Source organism: Bos taurus, chromosome 24 (assembly GCF_002263795.3).
Source record: "Bos taurus isolate L1 Dominette 01449 registration number 42190680 breed Hereford chromosome 24, ARS-UCD2.0, whole genome shotgun sequence".
Taxonomy (NCBI): Eukaryota; Metazoa; Chordata; class Mammalia; order Artiodactyla; family Bovidae; genus Bos; species Bos taurus.
The window spans coordinates 25,256,196-25,273,829 of record NC_037351.1 but is presented as its reverse complement, the minus strand read 5'-3'; the positions used below and the strand labels follow the sequence as shown (position 1 = coordinate 25,273,829).

At 40.1% G+C, this 17,634-nt stretch overlaps 1 protein-coding gene across 2 annotated transcripts in view; it reads right to left on the bottom strand.

The window, feature by feature from the left end:
• The window catches only part of TRAPPC8 (trafficking protein particle complex subunit 8), an 83,449-nt gene extending 69,218 nt beyond the window's left edge, over positions 1 to 14,231 (bottom strand). For both annotated transcript variants that reach the window (XM_024984432.2, XM_024984433.2), the window contains exons 1-2: positions 13,714 to 14,231; positions 6,780 to 6,974 (exon numbers count right to left, since the gene is read on the bottom strand). In XM_024984432.2, the coding sequence (XP_024840200.1) occupies positions 6,780 to 6,974; positions 13,714 to 13,870 (352 nt within the window). In that variant the 5' untranslated portion in view covers positions 13,871 to 14,231. The remainder of the gene's footprint in view (positions 1 to 6,779; positions 6,975 to 13,713) is intronic.
• Positions 14,232 to 17,634: the final 3,403 nt, after the last annotated feature.

Below are 17,634 nucleotides of genomic sequence, written 5' to 3'. Positions count from 1 at the left end.
CCCCTGGTAAGAAAGGAAAGAAGGCAGCCAAGAAGTAAAAAAAAAAAAAAGTAATGCTCTATCCTCCACTCTACAAAAGGCAGCCCTCTCTCTCTCCCCCCATTTCTTCTTTGTTCCTTTCTTAGTGCCAGTAACTTGGCAAACAGAGTTGTGTGTGCATGCTTAGTCGTGTCCAACTCTTTGCAACCCCATGGACTGTAGCCCACCAGGCTCTTCTGTCCACAGAATTTCCTAGGCAAGAATACTGAAATGAGTTGTCATTCCCTACTCCAGGGGATCTTCCGGATACAGGAATTGAACCCGTGTCTCTTGTGTCTCGTGCACTGGCAGGTGGATTCTTTACTAATGTGCCACCTGGGAAGCTGAAGTTATTAGTGTTCAAATACGTATCTAACAAGGGCTGCAGGCAGTGAGATAGACCTACAGCAACTCTGGTCTTCTTTCTATTGAAACCAAATACTATCATTAGTGATCCCAAACCTGCAAGTGAAAAAGACTGGCTACCCTAAACATAAACATCACCCATAAATCACATATTTTCCCTCTCTAATCATTCACAAACGTTGAAAGTACCAGAAAACCACCATTCAGGCTAAAGAAAAAGGCACTAAGAAATATTACAAATTCCACATAATGTTTGCACTTAAGACTTTAACTTTTGATAAACAGTAGTAGCACAATAATATCTTCCCAAATGAAAATATTCAAGTAAGGGAAAGAAATATGATAATTAGATGTATAATTATTTAATTCAATAAGAGTCTCAAGTCAAAAATATTTGACACTTGTAACAGTGATTATCAGAATATATGGTTTAATTCAGAAGACCTGAGACTACAAAAGCTACAAAAAACTAAAACCAGAACTTTTATATAAAATTTATGAGCATTTTGCAAAATCAAATAATCTTAAATAATATGAAGAGCTAAGAAATACTAACCTTGTATTTTAACAACACCCTTGAGAACTATCCTTGAAGAGACTATTTTCTAATCAAGTGTTTTCTAAAAAAAAAAAAAATCAGCAAAACTCAAAGTATTCTAAAGAGATGAAAGCCATGATTACTTATGTCCAATAATTAAATTTATCATACATCAGATTTTTTTAAAAAAACAGATCAGTCTTTTTGAAACTATATTCCTTTTAACCCTCAGTATATCAAGAAAAATAGACATTGCATTTACTATCTGGATTTAACAGACGCTTGATATTTTATTGTATTTCTAATTCATTTTATAAATTATTCACAGAATTAAGAATAAAACCAAAACAAGCTTTTTATAAATTTTAATAAAGCAATCTCAAATTGTATTCCATCTATTCCCAGTTTCAAAGGTATGTACCTCAATTAGGCAATGTTTTTTGAATGTCCATCAGCTATTATGCACAAACCTAGAACACATTCACAGTGTAAATATTGATTCCAGATTTAAACACATGTCTAACAACTTCTAGTTTATCATTATTTCTGGTTTTTCTTGCACAGCCAAGGTGCAACATTTTGGAAAAACGTGATGGCTCAAAATTTTGCTGAAAACAAAAAGGTCATTTTATTTTGCTCCATCACTGTGAAGCATTTTCATTCTTTACATTTTTAAACAGCAAACACAATGATTAAGTTAATGAATTTTCATTTCTACATCATCTGATTCCTTCCAATTACCTTCATACACATGCCTGACACTTACAAATTTTATCAAGTAAATTGTTACACAAACATCATAAAAGATGAAAGAATATGGTCATATGTCCTTTAATAAAATGGAACGGTCTAGGTTAGCATTTCAAAATATTATATGAAGTCCTTCCTGTTAAATTAAGTCCTTTCTGTTAAACTGGGTGAAAATACTGTATTTTCTTTTTGTTTTTAGAAGTACATTGCTCACTCATCAACTCTTGAGTTTGAAGACAACTGTCCTAGATACTGTCATCTGAAGACTCAAAAGATTGGGATTTCTATATAGGATCAATTTCACCACTGTCATCAGAGTCCAATAAGGTAAGTAACCACTAGCCACATGTGGCTCTTGGGAACTTGAAATGTGGCTTGTCTGAATTGAGGTGTGCTGTAAGTATAAAATACACATAAAATTTTGAAGACAATACAAAAAAAAATTTCCATTGATTACATTTGAAATGGTAATATTTGGGTGAAAATTAAATGTATTATTAAAATTAATTTCACTCATTTCTTTTTACATTCTTTTTCCCCCCTCTCGGCAATGCGACAAAGTTTGTGAGATCTAGTTCCCTGACCAAGGATTGAACTTGGGTCCCGATAGTAAATGCACAGAGTCCTAACCACTGGACCACCAGGGAATTCCCTATTCTTACATTCTTCATTGTAGCTACAGAACACTGAAAACAACGTTAAGTGGCTCATTTATTTCTACTAGATCGCATTAGTCTGAACTGCCATATGTCACTGCATTCATCTTCTAATTTGTCTAGTAACTGTGAAAAATTGTGTATTTCACTGTCAATTTTCTTTTCTTTGTCAATATGGACTAAAAGTCCCCAAGTCTCAATTGTGTTCAATAGAGAAAAAAAAAAAAGATAAAGATGATGACTATGAAGATGTTGTCTCCAAACTTCTTTCATAACTTCCTGAAAGAAGATTTAGAACTGTGGGCAATACAAAATTTCAAACTGAAGGATGATATAACAGTGATTTTGTTCACTATTGCATTATCCTAGGGAATTTCATTATTTCTGGACTTTCTTATAGTTCAAAGTAACTAGTATTGATAAACAATTCCCGGGACGAAAAACAGAAAAATACTTCAAGATACTAGAAAAATAAGAGCAATGATTTCCTATTTTGCACTACCCACATTTTAAATAATAACCACTTTTTTAAAAGGTTCTCTATGCTTTTAAGCAAAAATCTTTGGAAAGACATTAAAGAGTACTTAAACAGCCTCCTAAAACACTGTTTACACATGACTATTCACTGAATCTCATGGTATCTTACAGAGTATTAGTAGTTAACATAAAGCCAATCAGAAAAAGTACACTACATACTGAAAAAGGGTGGAAAATATGTTCTTCCTTCTTACCAAAACAAGGTGCAGCCCAATTTATACTTTTCAAGGTCAATGCCTGAGTTTAGCAGATAATACTGTAAATCAAGAGTAAATACAATAGGTAATAGATAAGAGATAACAAAAGTTATCTCCATTTTAGAAAAATTAAACAGACATGTTAACTGAAACAAATACAAAAAAGTAGTACCTGAGTGGAAAAAAAAAGTAATAGACAAGGAGTAGACTGTGAACAATCTGGAAAACTGAGACCACCAGAGGAAATACCTGTATATAATGAGGATTCTTTCAATTCCATCCTTATGTCTCTACAATTACTACACCAAGGAACACTAGCTTTAATTGACCAATCTGATGAAGAAATGGCACTGTGAAAGCTAGGCTTATGAGGTAAGTATCTAACATGTATTTCATAAACAGAATGGGTGAAAAGTATAATGACTCACATTAATGGTAAAACTAGAGTATTTCTAGACAAAGAATTAATCTTACTTAAAATGAATAAAACCACTCAAATCTCCAAAGAGTATTATTCTAACAGAATTTTATTAAAATGAATTCAGTACTTCAGCATCTCACATTCTCAGTCTTCAAGACCAACGTAACAATAAAGCTAAAGGGAAGTGCCTTAAGTAGCAGAGAAAGAAGCTAAAGAAACTGTTTTCTTCTGAAGCTTGTCCTAACCACTTGAGATTCTTTTTTACAGTCTGCCTAAAGAGAAGGAAATGGCAACCCACTCCAGTGTTCTTCTTGCCTGGAGAATCCCAGGGATGGGGGAGCCTGGTGGGCTGCTGTCTATGGGGTCACACAGAGTCGGACACGACTGAAGCGACTTAGCAGCAGCAGCAAGGAGTTTCAGACATTAATTCCTCAAAAATTTCACCTTCCAAAACATCAATCTTTTTTAGGAAGACACTGGAGATGTCCTTTACCAAATCAATGAAATACACCTAAAGATATGAATGAGAGGCTACAGAGAAGGGAAGGAAATCTCCAGGATGGCAGTTGTGGAGCAGGTCTTGGAATGCAGCCAAACCATGACAGAGTAGAACAGTGTTTGAAACTTCCATTTCATTCTATTCCCTCTCCCCTCCATCCCCGCCTGGTGAGCTTTTTAAAATATTCTTCTAAATGTTCCTTCTCCCCACAGAATATTCTTACGTAATACCACAGATACACTATGTATCCATTAATGTACTGTGGTTCTTTGGAGAGTCACAAATCACTGTAGTATATATTTTTTGTCCCCCAACTACCAAATTTTCACCCCCTTGAGCAATGCTTATCATTTCCTATTGAGAATACGTGTGGAGTAGAAAGAAGACATTAGGAAGGAGATCTTAATAAATGGATTATCTCATAAATTAATCAAGGGGAAAATCTTACTGAAGGGCTACTGGAAGTTTGAGAAACTAGCAAAAAATACGAAGAACTCTGGGCAAGTTGTTTTTTAAAAGGTGATTAACTAAATCCTGAAAAAAAAACAAAATGCTGTATAAAAACTAACTTAAAGCCCAATATTTGGCTCAGCAGTGAAGAAGTGAATACTTAGTACTGCCAACAGTGAGTATTCACCGAAAATTATAAAAAACCACATTAGGGAGATGGAAGAAGGGGCGTACTTAAGCTAAATCATATAAAGAAAAATCAATAAATAAAAAATTTTAACTAAGCCATAAACAACCACATAAAAATACTACTTAGAAACACAAAATGAATACCAGAGAAAACCACTAAAAGTTGGTGGGGCAGGGGTACAGAGAGCAGATTACTGTTGCTTGTTTCTCTTAAGTCTTTTCAGCATTATCTCTGTTTGTATTGGGCTTCCCTGGTGGCTCAGACAGTAAAGATTCTGCCTGCAATGCAGCAGACAAAAGAGATGAGAGTTCAATCCCTGGGTTGGGAAGATCCCCTGGAGAAAGAAATGGCAAGCCACTCCAGTATTCTCACCCGGAAAATTCCACAGACAGAAGAGCCTGGCCTGCTACAGTCCATGGGGTCACACAGAGTCAAACAGGACTGACTGACTGACACTTTTGCTTTCTTTCTGTGCATGTATCATTTTAATAAATTTTTTTTTCCAACTCATTTTAATAAATTTTTTAAAAGTAAAAGGTATATGAGCTTTGGAGGTCAGGAATGTATCTGCACTATAAAAAAAGATAATTTTGAAAAAATAGGATAGTTAATTTCTCTCTGTGCCCCTCAGCACTCTGGCATATTAGATATGCTATATCTCTATTATAATATATTTTAAGATACTATAAATTAGAATGTCTCCTAATTATTGATCAGGTTATGAAGTTACATATAGCATCTTATCTCAGAGCAAAGCATAATAGTAAGAAATCAATAAATATTTGTTGCATGAGTAATAAAAATGTTAAAGTCCCTATAAAATAGAATCACAGGATTAAAGGTCTAGAAGAGGCCTTAAGAAGTAATCTAGTCAAATTCTCTCATCTTCAGAGAACAGAACTGATTCTGAGTAAGTAACTGATTCAGATTATCCAACTAACTATAACTAACCCTGGCAATGGTAATATAAAAACCTGGACACTCTGGCATTAGATTCAGTGCCTTTCCTTTCACACTTCAAATTTTCCACTGATGAGAGAAATAATTCAAATTCCATCACTTTCTCCCCAAAATACGCAAATCCTGCCTCATGAAAATAAGTTATGTCAGGAACTGCTTAAAGTACATATCCTGAAATGGATTCCTTTGATTTAAAGATAACCAAAATTTTCTTAACTTAATCTTATCAAGGTAACTTACCTTGTTGGAATTAAAATGACATAGAAAGAAGAAAAATTGTTAATTTTTAAACAATGTAAATCTACAAATATTTCTAACTATACAAGTGCAACCAAGTAACTTCACGATCTAAAACATACCTCTTAATTTCTCTTTGTATGTTTAGGAAAATCTTCAACTATGCAATTAGGAGGCATTAATATAATAGATTATAAGTTATACTGATCTAAGATGATTATTAGGTAGCTAAAATAGCCTAATTAGATGACGTATGGCGCATGCAGAAGCTAAGTTCCCTGCCCAAGGATCAAACTCATGCCTCTCTGCAGTGGAAGCTTGGGAGTCCTAACCACTGGACCACCAGGAAATTCCTAGATGATGTACTTTTCATTTTTCCCCTCTAAAAATCTATCCCATGTCCCCCCATCAAGTCTTTTCTACACTAGCAAAGAGTCACACCAAATACTGCTAACTCACTTCACATATTATTATAGTTTCACCTACCAATTTTATTATGAAAACATTTACCAGTCACATCAGATTAGGATAAGTATTTATATACTATAAACATTTCCTCCATTTAACACTAAGCAAAATAAAAGATAAAATAAAATGAATGCTTTTACATAATCATTGTATTACTAATGTCACAAAAGAATAGCTTTTTTGTCTACTGTTGGTTCTTTCATTCAAGAAATATTATGTACATGTTCTAGGAATTAACTTTACAAGTAGAACTACAAAAAAATTATTCATTATGAAAATGTGGAATCACGTATTTCATCGTTATTTTAATGGCTGCCTGCTTACTTGATTGTAATCTCCTAAAAAGCAAGGACTTGTCTTCCACATTGTATTCTCAGGCTCACGCACTCAGCAAGTACTTAAGTGTGTGTTGAATGATTTCCAAATTACAGAATTACCTTTTCTAACAAAAGAAATGTCATTTAAAAAATAATAATAAACCTTATTACATACCACTGAGGTTGAGGTCATAATCTCCTGCTGTTATCACATTAGCTACTAATCCTTCTGCAGGCTGACTGCCAGAAACCACATCATTCAAGAGTTTCCGAATGGCTCCAGGCTGAGGTGGCTGGGTGGTAATGTTGCTTACAGCTATCTTCAAGTTTTTAATTACGTGAAGCTGATTATTGGGATCTCTCATATGAACTAAAAAAAAGAAAACAAACTTGAAAGTAATTCTACACAAAGTATAACAAGCCAACAATTATAACAACAATTAAAAAGAAAAAAACATGGGTTAATGATTTACAAACAATGCTCAATTTGGAACCCAGAAATTCCAAGTGTAACAGTCTTCCAAAATACAACTGACTTATAGTGTGCTACAGTCCACAGGGTCCCAAAGAGTTGGACAGGACTTAGCAACGGAACAACAACATTCCATTACACACCACAGGGCTAGCTAGACAGTCTAACCTTCCTCTCCGGTACCGCTACTGCTCACAGCTACTCTACCATAGGTCTTTTCCTTCCTCTTACCTTTGGAATTGACAGGGAGGGCGTCTCAGGTGGCTAGTGGTAAAGAATCCACTAGCAGGTAAAGAACTCCTGCCAATGCAGGAGACATAAAAGATGTGGGTTCAATCCTGGGTTGAGAATATCCCCTGGAGGAGGGAGGGCATGGCAACCCACTCCAGTATTCATGCCTGGAGAATCGCAACAGTCCATACGGTCACAGTTGGACATGACTGAAGCAACTGACCACGCAGCACGTAACCACCATCCATGTGGTGGTGGTGGTGGTTCAGTCGCTAAGTTTTGTCCGACTTAGCCGGCAGGCTCCTCCGTCCATGGGATTTTCCAGGCAAGAATACCGGCTGCTGCTGCTAAGTCGCTTCAGTCATGTCCGACTCTGTGCAACCCCATAAACAGCAGCCCACCAGGCTCCTCTATGGGATTCTCCAGGCAAGAACACTGGAGTGGGTTGCCATTTCCTTCTCCAGGGGATCTTTCCAACCCAGGGATCAAACCCCCATCTCCTGCTTGGCAGGCAGATTCTGTACCACTAAGCCACCTGGGAAGCCCAACCACCATCCATACCAAATCTCTTGATTCTCACTTTACCCTAAGGCTGGTTCAAGGCAGTGTGAGATCTATGGTATCAAAACTGAAAATCAGGGAAGAAAAGGCATTAAATGCTCCACCAGGGTTCCTCTGGTTCCCTGACAGAGATGCCTGCATTCTCGGCCCCTGTTCTACTATCATAAAGATCAATGCCCACTCTAGTGTGGGATGCTGATAGTAGGTGATGCTGTACACATATCCTAACAGGAGGTATATGAGAACTCTGTATCTTCCGCTCAATTCTGCTGTGAATCTAATAGGGCTCTAAAAAACAGAGTCTAGTAAAAAGGAAGAAAACAAAAATCAGTGCCCATATTCCTTCTCCTAACCTAATAAATACCTCTGGTCTCCTCCCTACTACAGGCCTTGTCTCAGTCTAGATGATTTATAACCAGGGCTCAGAGCTTCAAGGCCAGGCAAGAGGTTCTTAGGCAACTGTAGTAAGACAGGGCTCATGGTGCACAGTAGGAAATTTAAGTATATTTTTTTCTTATAATCAGACAAGATGATTGGCTTCCATGGTAGCACTAGAAGCAGTCCATTGTATAGATTAAGGACCCAAATCCTGGAGTCAGACTTTACCTGAAATGCTAACCCACTACTTTTAACTGGGTTATCCTAAACAACTTTTAACCTTTTCCATGCTTCATTTTTTTCTTCACCTGTAACATATGAAGGAAATAACCTACTTCACAGGGTTATTTTAAGAATTTAAATGACATATTGTTAGAACACAGTAAGTGTAAAGCACTCAGCAGAGGCCTAACACATGAGTACGTAGTTAGGATGGCGGCGGCACATATAACACCCTGTTTCAAGTATGTTATGGATCATCATGTACCAACACAGGGCAATTCTTAGAAAACTGACTTTGCATACCTACCCACTAAAAAATGACATTTTCCTCTAATGGGAAATGCTTTATAATAAACTTTTAAGTTCAGGTCCGCCTAGGTTTTAAATAAAGTTACATCCATTAAAAACTGTCTTAATTTCCAGTGTGTTCTCTCTCAGCTGATGTCTATATTTTCAATTAAAAAATATAAGACAAAAAGCTTTTAAAAATACTACATATGACATGAATATGTGTATTTGTAAAACTAAATATATGTACAGAAAGTATACACACAAATTCCATTATAATGATTACCTATGGTAAAAGCAGGAAAGAAATGGGACTAAGGAAGGGTAAAAAGGTGAATTCAACTTTGTTTCTTAAAGCAAAGAAAAAGATACAAAGCAAGTATGACAAGATTCGCTGGCTCCAGGTAGCGGCGAGCTGGATGCTTCTTGCATTCTTCTGCATTCATCTGTAATTGCTCGTTTTCTAAATGATTTAAATAAACATACTCAAGTTCCCTAATTAAACTTCTCAGCTGGTCTATGAAAGAGAAACCAAAAAACATCAAAATACTATGATATATTTCTGATTTTTTAGGATACAAGCTGTTTCCTTGAAGTTAATCCATAACTGTCAAATAACATAAGCAACCATTATGTATATTAAATCTCTCTTAAAATTTTAAATTGACTCTGGTATTCTTAAGTGTTAACACAAAAAAGTTATTCTACTAAGAGTTGTGTCCTATATTCGGAATGGGTCGTTATTGGGTAATCTTATCAATAATCCAGAAATGAGTCAATATATGGCAGCCAGCCTCTGAAATAGCACCTGATGATCCCGATATTTCCCAGTATATGCTCTCCCACATCCCAGGATGGATATGTGTGACCAATGTTCTTGCTGTTTAGTTGCTAAGTCATGCCTGACTCTTTTGGGACCCCATGGACTATAGCCTACCAGACTCTGCAGTCCACAGGATTTTTCAGGCAAGAATACTGGAGTGGGTTGCCATTTCCTTCTCCAGAGGATCTTCCTGACCCAGGAATCGAATCCATGTTTCCTGCATTGTAGCTGGATATGTTACTAGAGCCACCTGGGAAGCCCATGTGTGACCAATGGAACACAGCAAAAACTACTGTGATAAGGTTATAAGAGATAAGGTTACTGAGATAAGATTTTAAGAGTATGGCTTCCATCTTGGGTTTTCTCTCTGATCACTCCCTCTAGGAGAAACTTACTGCCAGGTTATAGGGACACTCAAGGAACCTCTGGAGAGGCCCATATGGCAGAGAACTGGGGTCTCAGGCCAACACCCAGTGAAGAGGTGAAACAACAACTGTAGGAGTGAGCTTGCAAGTGGATCCTCCAGCCCTAGATGACCACAGCCCCTACTGACAGCTCCAGGGCAACCTCAAGAGACAACAGTCCAGATAAGCCACTCTCAGACCCCTGAGAAAATGAGGGATACAAGATGCTTTGGGGGCATCCCTGGTGGCTCAGTGGTAAAGAATCTGCCTGCCAGTGCAGGAGACACGGGTTTGATCCCTAATCCAGGAAGATCTCACGTGCCACAGAGTAGCTGGGCCAGTGTGCCACAACTGCTGAGTGTGTGCCCTAGAGCCCAGGAGCCGTGACTATTGAAGCCTGCGCTGTAACAGCAGTAGCCCCCTGCCACACCTAGAGAAAAGACCCGTCAGAGCCAAAAATAAGTAAATAAAATTAATTTTTAAAAACGCTTTTGTTTTAAGGTGCTAAGTTTCAGGGCAATTTATTACATAACAATTGATAAGTAATACACTGGAGTAGCACAAAATCAGCTTAATAAAGAGAAAAGCAAGAATTAAGAATGATTGACAAAAGCTCTTAAATCACACACACAAAAATCCCAGAGCTTCAAAATTAAATAATTATATTAAGGCTTTATTAAGATTATAACGTCACAAAAGGTGACTTTATATAGCAAATAACATCTCAATTTCAGGGTGAAATTCAGCTCCACCACTGCCTTACTTTTATAGACTGCCACATATAGCTCCTTGAAGCAACATTCACCAGTACGTGCTGCCCACAGATTATTGGCTGCTCAAGACCACTGTTTCTGAAAACTCAACTTCATGTTCAAATAAATCTGGTAAACTAGATTACACTTTTAAAACGTCTCTTGACAGTAGGTGTTCCCAGAGCTCTTAATACACTGCTGCTGCTGCTGCTAAGTCGCTTCAGTCGTGTTCGACTCTGTGCGACCCCAGAGACGGCAGCCCACCGGCTCCCCCGTCCCTGGGATTCTCCAGGCAAGAACACTGGAGTGGGTTGCCATTTCCTTCTCCAATGCATGAAAGTGAAAAGTGAAAGTGAAGACGCTCAGTCGTGTCGGACTCTTAGCGACCCCATGGACTGCAGCCTACCAGACTCCCCCATCCCTGGGATTTTCCAGGCAAGAGTACTGGAGTGGGGTGCCATTGCCTTCTCTGCTTAATACACTAAATGACACTAATTCTCCCAAATTCACGCTTTTTAAGCAAACTTACTCGACCACAAATTTTTTTCAGGAAACATACATAACTGGTGTTCTACAGAATTATTTTGAAAAATAATGACATCTTTTATCTTTACGTAACACATAAAACTTTCCTGTATTAAAAAAGAAAACCTCAGTTGCTTACAAACCACACAACTTCCCCCAAACTCCATGCCCTTGCTTAAGAAATCTTTTTTGACTATCACATATCCATGAGATAGGAAATCAGAAATTCCTTTCCCAGAATTCAAGATCCTTCCTCATCGAGGCCTTTTCCCTTACTATCCTGTACTGAAAAGGGAGTTTTCCCACTGTTCCCCGACCACTCAATTATCATTTCTACCTTAGTCCATACCATTCTAACATCATCTCTGTTCTCAAAAGGGAGTGCTCATCCTCTTCCGTTCCAACATCTACCTATTCAAGTCTATCTCATTATACTCCATCCCTAAATCTTTTGCAGTCTACACAAGGAAAAGAGTAAAGATTTCAGCCTCTATTCACTGCACTGTCCAATACAGGAGGCACCAGGCACAAGTGTCTACCGAGCACTTCAAATATATCTAGTCCAAACCTAGGTGTTGATATAAGTGTAAGATGCACACCAACTTTCAAAGACTTAGCAATAAAAAACAAATGCAAAATAGCTCATTAAGTTTTTTTATACTTACTATCTGTTGAAATGACGTTTGGAAACACTGGATTAAATAAATTATTATTTAATCTCCTTTACCAATTTCTTTTTATCTTTTTACAATGTGACTACAAAGTAACTTCAAGTTACGCATGTGAGTCACACTGTTACTACTGGAAGACACTGCTCCTGCCTGTGAACAAGTGAGTCTAAACATTAACAGGAGATAAGATGATTTGACTAAGAATACCTTGTCTTGAATCACACTGCCTGTTTTTAAATCTTTCCCACCTGTATAGGACTGACCAAGTTAGTATCTCCATGCCTCAAATTTAAAACGTCCTCAAACTTAAAATGGTGTTAACAATACCTTTCTCACAGGACTCAAGACAAACTAAAAGAGAAACCCTAAGTATATACATCAGTTAGTGTTACTATTCTTTATTAACAGAGCAGGAAAGAGCACTCCAATCATAGGCAAACTTGCTCCTCTGTTTTGTTTTTTAAGAATTTAGAATGTAGAACACTTTGTCATTTTTGTTGAGTTAGTAAAAAATACTGCAGGAGATGAGATGGATGGCTAAGGTACAGGCTGAAGGAAATTCAAGAGTTCTCAACCTGTTTATTTTGGATAGCTCCCTGTCTCCTTTAAATACAGAAGTAAACTTATAATGGAGGTATTCTCCCAAAGAATACACACGTGTGGCCTGTAAATACATAAAACTTATGGCACAGCATTTGTGTGTGTGAAGAAGTCATCATAACCAAGTAAACATCATTGTCGTTGTCTTGACAACCTTTATTACAGAACCTTTTAAAAGTCTAAAACAAAAATCTTACCCATATTTTTCAATGTTCTGTTTGCAAAGTACAGGTAAAGATATTGATTAAACCACACTAGGCTATTATTACGCTTACTTTTCCCTAATAAAGAATCTAAAGCTGGAGAAAACAGGTAACTCTTCAATAAAAGATATTTCTCCTGTTGATTAAACTTTTATCTGGAAAAAAAAAACACCCACAAACTTCAGGACTTTTCCATCCCTATAAATCTAGATAACTGCCACTAACTCGATTAAATTATTGTAACTACAACTTGTCCTTATTTCCTCATCCATCAGGCCAAAAAAAAAAAAAGCTGTTCCAAGTTTCACTATTATACCTTTTATTTGCTTGAGAGGTAAAGTAAAATTCTGGATACCTAGAGAAATGTTTTCAAAAGAAAAAAGTAAAGTAAACCTAAGTCTTGAAAGGGATACGCCTCACTGCTAAAGAATATAATACTTAAGGCAACTTTGAAAACCCAGTGTAACTCCCAGGGGAAGACGATTCGTCTTCTTTACTAAGACCTCATTGGTCTAACAGCGAGCATCTTCTTAGCCTGACCTCCTTGCAACTTCCTAATTCCCTCCCTACGGCCCTTGAGAACAGGCTCAATGCCCTTCTCTGCGGCTCACGTTTTTCTTTAATTACCCAACAGTGTTCTTGCCTGGAGAATCCCAGGGACGGGGGAACCTGGTGGGCTTCCGTCTCTGGGGTCGCACAGAGTCGGACACGACTGAAGCGACTTAGCAGCAGCAGCAGCAGCAGCTCGTTTGTCCGGGAAGTGCCCGAAAAACTGGAGGTCAGAACCACGTTGCTGTCTTGACCATCTCTTTTACGGAACCTCCTCCAGCGGCCACTAAAGACACCGTGGGGCCCCAGCCCGACGCCACTCTCCCGGCTCCGAGATGTAAACACCGCCCTTCTCTTCCCCGCCCGCCCCCAACTTCCCTCTCCCGGCCCCGGCTTTGCGGGAGCTCAGTGCAAAGGGGAGACCACATACCCTCGGAAGTGAGGCGAGAAAAGGGCTTAAGCAACTCCGCGAAGCTAAGGTGATTGAGACGAGTAAGCCGCTCGGCTTCGTCACTACACAGCGCGGCCACACAGGGGACGAAGGAGTCCGGGATGAGCTCCTGCACTGATTGTACACACTGGGCCATCACAGCGGCAGAGGCAGCGGCGGCGTCCGCCCTCCGGCCCACTCTCGGAGGCTGATCCTGCGGCTGCAGCAGCTACCGCCGCCGCCCGCCGGCCTGGCCCGGCCGGGCGGGGCCGGGCGCTGAAGCCTTGAGACCAATAGAACGAACAGACGCTGCCGCCTTGGCTCCCGGAGCACCCGCCACCGACCCCTCCCCGTCACCGCCGCTCCTCAGCGCTCGCCCCGGCGTCCTCGCATTCCACCCTGATAGGTGGAGACGCCGGCAGTCGCCAGTTAGTCCTCTCGACGGCAAAGCCTTGGTCACTGCCGGACTGGAACCGCCATATTGAGGCCGAACCCTGACCCACCGGCGTACTTATCCCGGCAGCCCCCGCGCTCGCCCCTCACGTGACAGTGTTAAAGTCGATAGGGGCGGGAGAAGAGAGCCTTGAAGAGGGAAGGAGGCTGGTCGGCCGGCTGATGCCGGAAGTGCGATGGGTGGACCTCCTGTTGGGCGGGTCTCGGGCGGGGCTACGAGCGTGGTGGGCGGAGCCAGGCGGGTAGGCACGCGACGTTTGGCCTGGTTCTGTCAGCGCGTAGAAGACCAGCGAGGTGTGACGAGGGAGTAGGTAGGATGACGCTCGTGGTCGGTGCTGTCACAGTGGGGAGGTGCCCATTCGCCTTCCACGCCGACTTGGTCCTCCCTGGAAACAGTGGACAAACCTTGTGTGGCTGTTCTCGCAGCTTCCGGCCGGCTCGCCCCGCCCTTCCCACACTTCTGGTGGAATGACTAGGGAAACCTGCTCGCTGTAGAGAGCTAGCTGCCGGCCGGATTCTTGGAGGTTTCTCTGGAGCCGGCTTAAACCGTCCACGTACCTTTTGAACACAACCATGCTTTTAGAAAGGTGTACTGCGAAGGTGGACTCTAAACCAGCGGGCATAAATATGTGCCGTTGTGGCACAAAAATATGTGGCAGTTAACCCAAGTGTAAGAGAAATTCCTGCGTTTTCGTTGGTCTCAGGGAAAGCCTTGGCCCCCGACCCCTTCATCCTCGGGCGCTTCCTTTTCACACTCTGCTGGAAAAATTACTTTCTAGGGATGAGGGTGTGGGAAGCCAGTAATCATGTACCGAATGAAGACCTGAATCGGCTTCTCTTCCTAGCTTTCATTTTTATAGACTTTTCTTCTCAAAGTGTAGAAGTTAATGAAAGGAATTTTACTAAAATATTCAACTGATTGGACTTAACTCTGAATTGTATGTCAAAAATACAAGACAGGGAAAAATGCAACGCCGTATCATGGCTTTATGGTCCTTGGTTTAAAGGACGCTTCTCCAAGCAAGGGGGCTTCCCTGATGGCTTAGTGGGTAAAGGAATACACCTGCAATGCAGGAGACACAGGAGATGGGTTGGACAGAGGATGCTGGCCGGCTACAGTCCATGGGGTCGCAAAGAGTCGGACATGACTGAGCGACTAAGCACATTCCCCAAAGAAGAGTGTCTCAAACTGTCGGATTGTTTGGCACCCTGAAGTTTCACCATGGTAAGAATTCATGAGAGGTGAGTATGCCTTTCTCCTATAAATTGAAAAATGGGAGGTAGGAGAGGGCAATAGGAACTTATGACATGGCAACTTAGCCACAGATCAGTCTAGAAACAATAACACATGCAAGTTGAGGATCTGGAAATTCATTTCCTTAGAACCGTCTGTGCTTGAGAACCTCTTGGAAAGTGGTCTTTTATCCCCTGGAGTATACATACTCTCTTTTGAATACCTTTGATATGTCCCTTACGCTTTATAATGTGAGAATCTTATGTAACCGCGGGTGACTCAAGTTAATACATTTTTTGTAACAGGGCGCCTCAGTGCAAGCATGCTACTTTAGTTCTCAACTCAGAAGTTAAAAAGGCAACTTGTTTTTTACATTGGAGGTAAACTAACTGTATTAGAGTCTGGGAGAAGGACTCTCAAGTGTAATTTACTCTAAATGGATATTTGAAGATAGACTTCACATATCATAAAATTCACTCCTTTAAAGTGTACAGTTCAGTGGTTTTTACTGTATTCAGAAAGTTGCACAATCATTACTAGTAATCCTGGAACACTTTGATCACCCCCCCAAAGAAGCCTATTGCCCACTAGCAGTCACTCTGCACCCCAACACCCCTCTGAAGTGAAGTCGCTCAGTCCTGTGCAACTCTTTGTGACCCTGTGGACTGTAGTCCGCCAGGCGCTTCCAGCCATGGGATTTTTCCAGGCAAGAATACTGGAGTGGGTTGCCATTTCCTTCTACTGGGGATCTTCCCAACCCAGAAATTGAACCTGGGAGAATCCCAGGGATGGGGGAGCCTGGTGGGCTGCCATCTTTGGGGTCGCACAGAGTTGGACATGACTGAAGCGACTTAGCAGCAGCAGCAGCTCCCACATTGCAGGCTGACTGCTTACGATCTGAGCTACCAGAGAAGTCCCTAGAGCAGCCCTTTAGCCCCTGGCAATCTCTCATCTACTTTATGTCTCTATGGATTTACCTATTCTGAACATTTCACATAAATTGAATCATACAATACATGGCCTTTGGTGTCTGATTTCTTTCATTTGGAGTAATGTTCAAGGCTTATCCATATTGTAGCATGAATCAGTATGTCATTCCTCTTTATGTCTAAGCGTAAATGGATTGTTAGCTTATGCATTGAATTTACTGTCTGACACCACATGCACACAGTTTCCAGTAAGTGCACTGTTAAAATCTATTTCCTAGTCTATCCTAAACTACCTCACATGTTCATCTTCTAAGGTATTTTCTTTCCCTATAGATTGAAGCTGAGTCACTGGCATATTTGCATTTCAGTCGACAGGAATGGGGAAAAGAGAATGGAAAAGTAAATGACTAACGGTTTCAGATCAAATTTTAAAATGGCATCCAGCAATTTCACTCTAATATCACTGGCTCTAGTGTCTCCAAAGGAGACTAGAAAGTATAGGCCTGAGAGTTCTGTTGCTAAATGAAGAGAATGAAAGTGGGATGACAGGGCAAGTTTCTCCTCCCCACTTTATTAGGAATGAGGTACCCCGCAGGATGTATTTGCCTGAATTCTAAGATATCACACTTCTCTCATTTCTCTGACTCCCCTGGACATTGACCCTTTTAACATCACTTGCCCTCTGAACCATTTACTTTCTGCAGAACCCTCAAGGCCACGAGGATAAGATCTATCACTAAAAGAGAGGAAGCTTGCTGGGCCAAATGATAACACAAACAACTAAGGATCTCTTTTCCAAGTATTGAAGATGAAACCCAACTTCTTAGACTCCCAACATCAAAGAATCCCATAAAACATATGCTATGCCAGTAGGCTTATATTTTGAAATACTGTGTTATCAAATGCCCATGAATTATTTTGCATGTAAAATAGTGCCAGTCTCTTCTGATACCTGCTGTGGTCAAAAACATGGACACTGAAATCAGAGAGTCCTGGACTCGAAAGTATCTCCACCACTTGTGCATAAAAGTCATATCACCATTGTCCATCACCATACATCAAGCAAGCATAGCACTTTAGGTATACTGACTACTACTTCTGCTTCTTACACAAACCCTGAGAAGCACATGTGTAGCCAGTTACCAGATATGGCACCTGAAGCACACAGAAGTTAATTAGCTTGTCCCAGGATAACACTGGTGCAGAACCAGCTCAGTTCTTAACCCTAGAGACTTGATCACTAGGATAAATTGCTTTTCCACATGTTTCCTTACTTTGAGAGCACCTACAGAAATTTTAACTTGC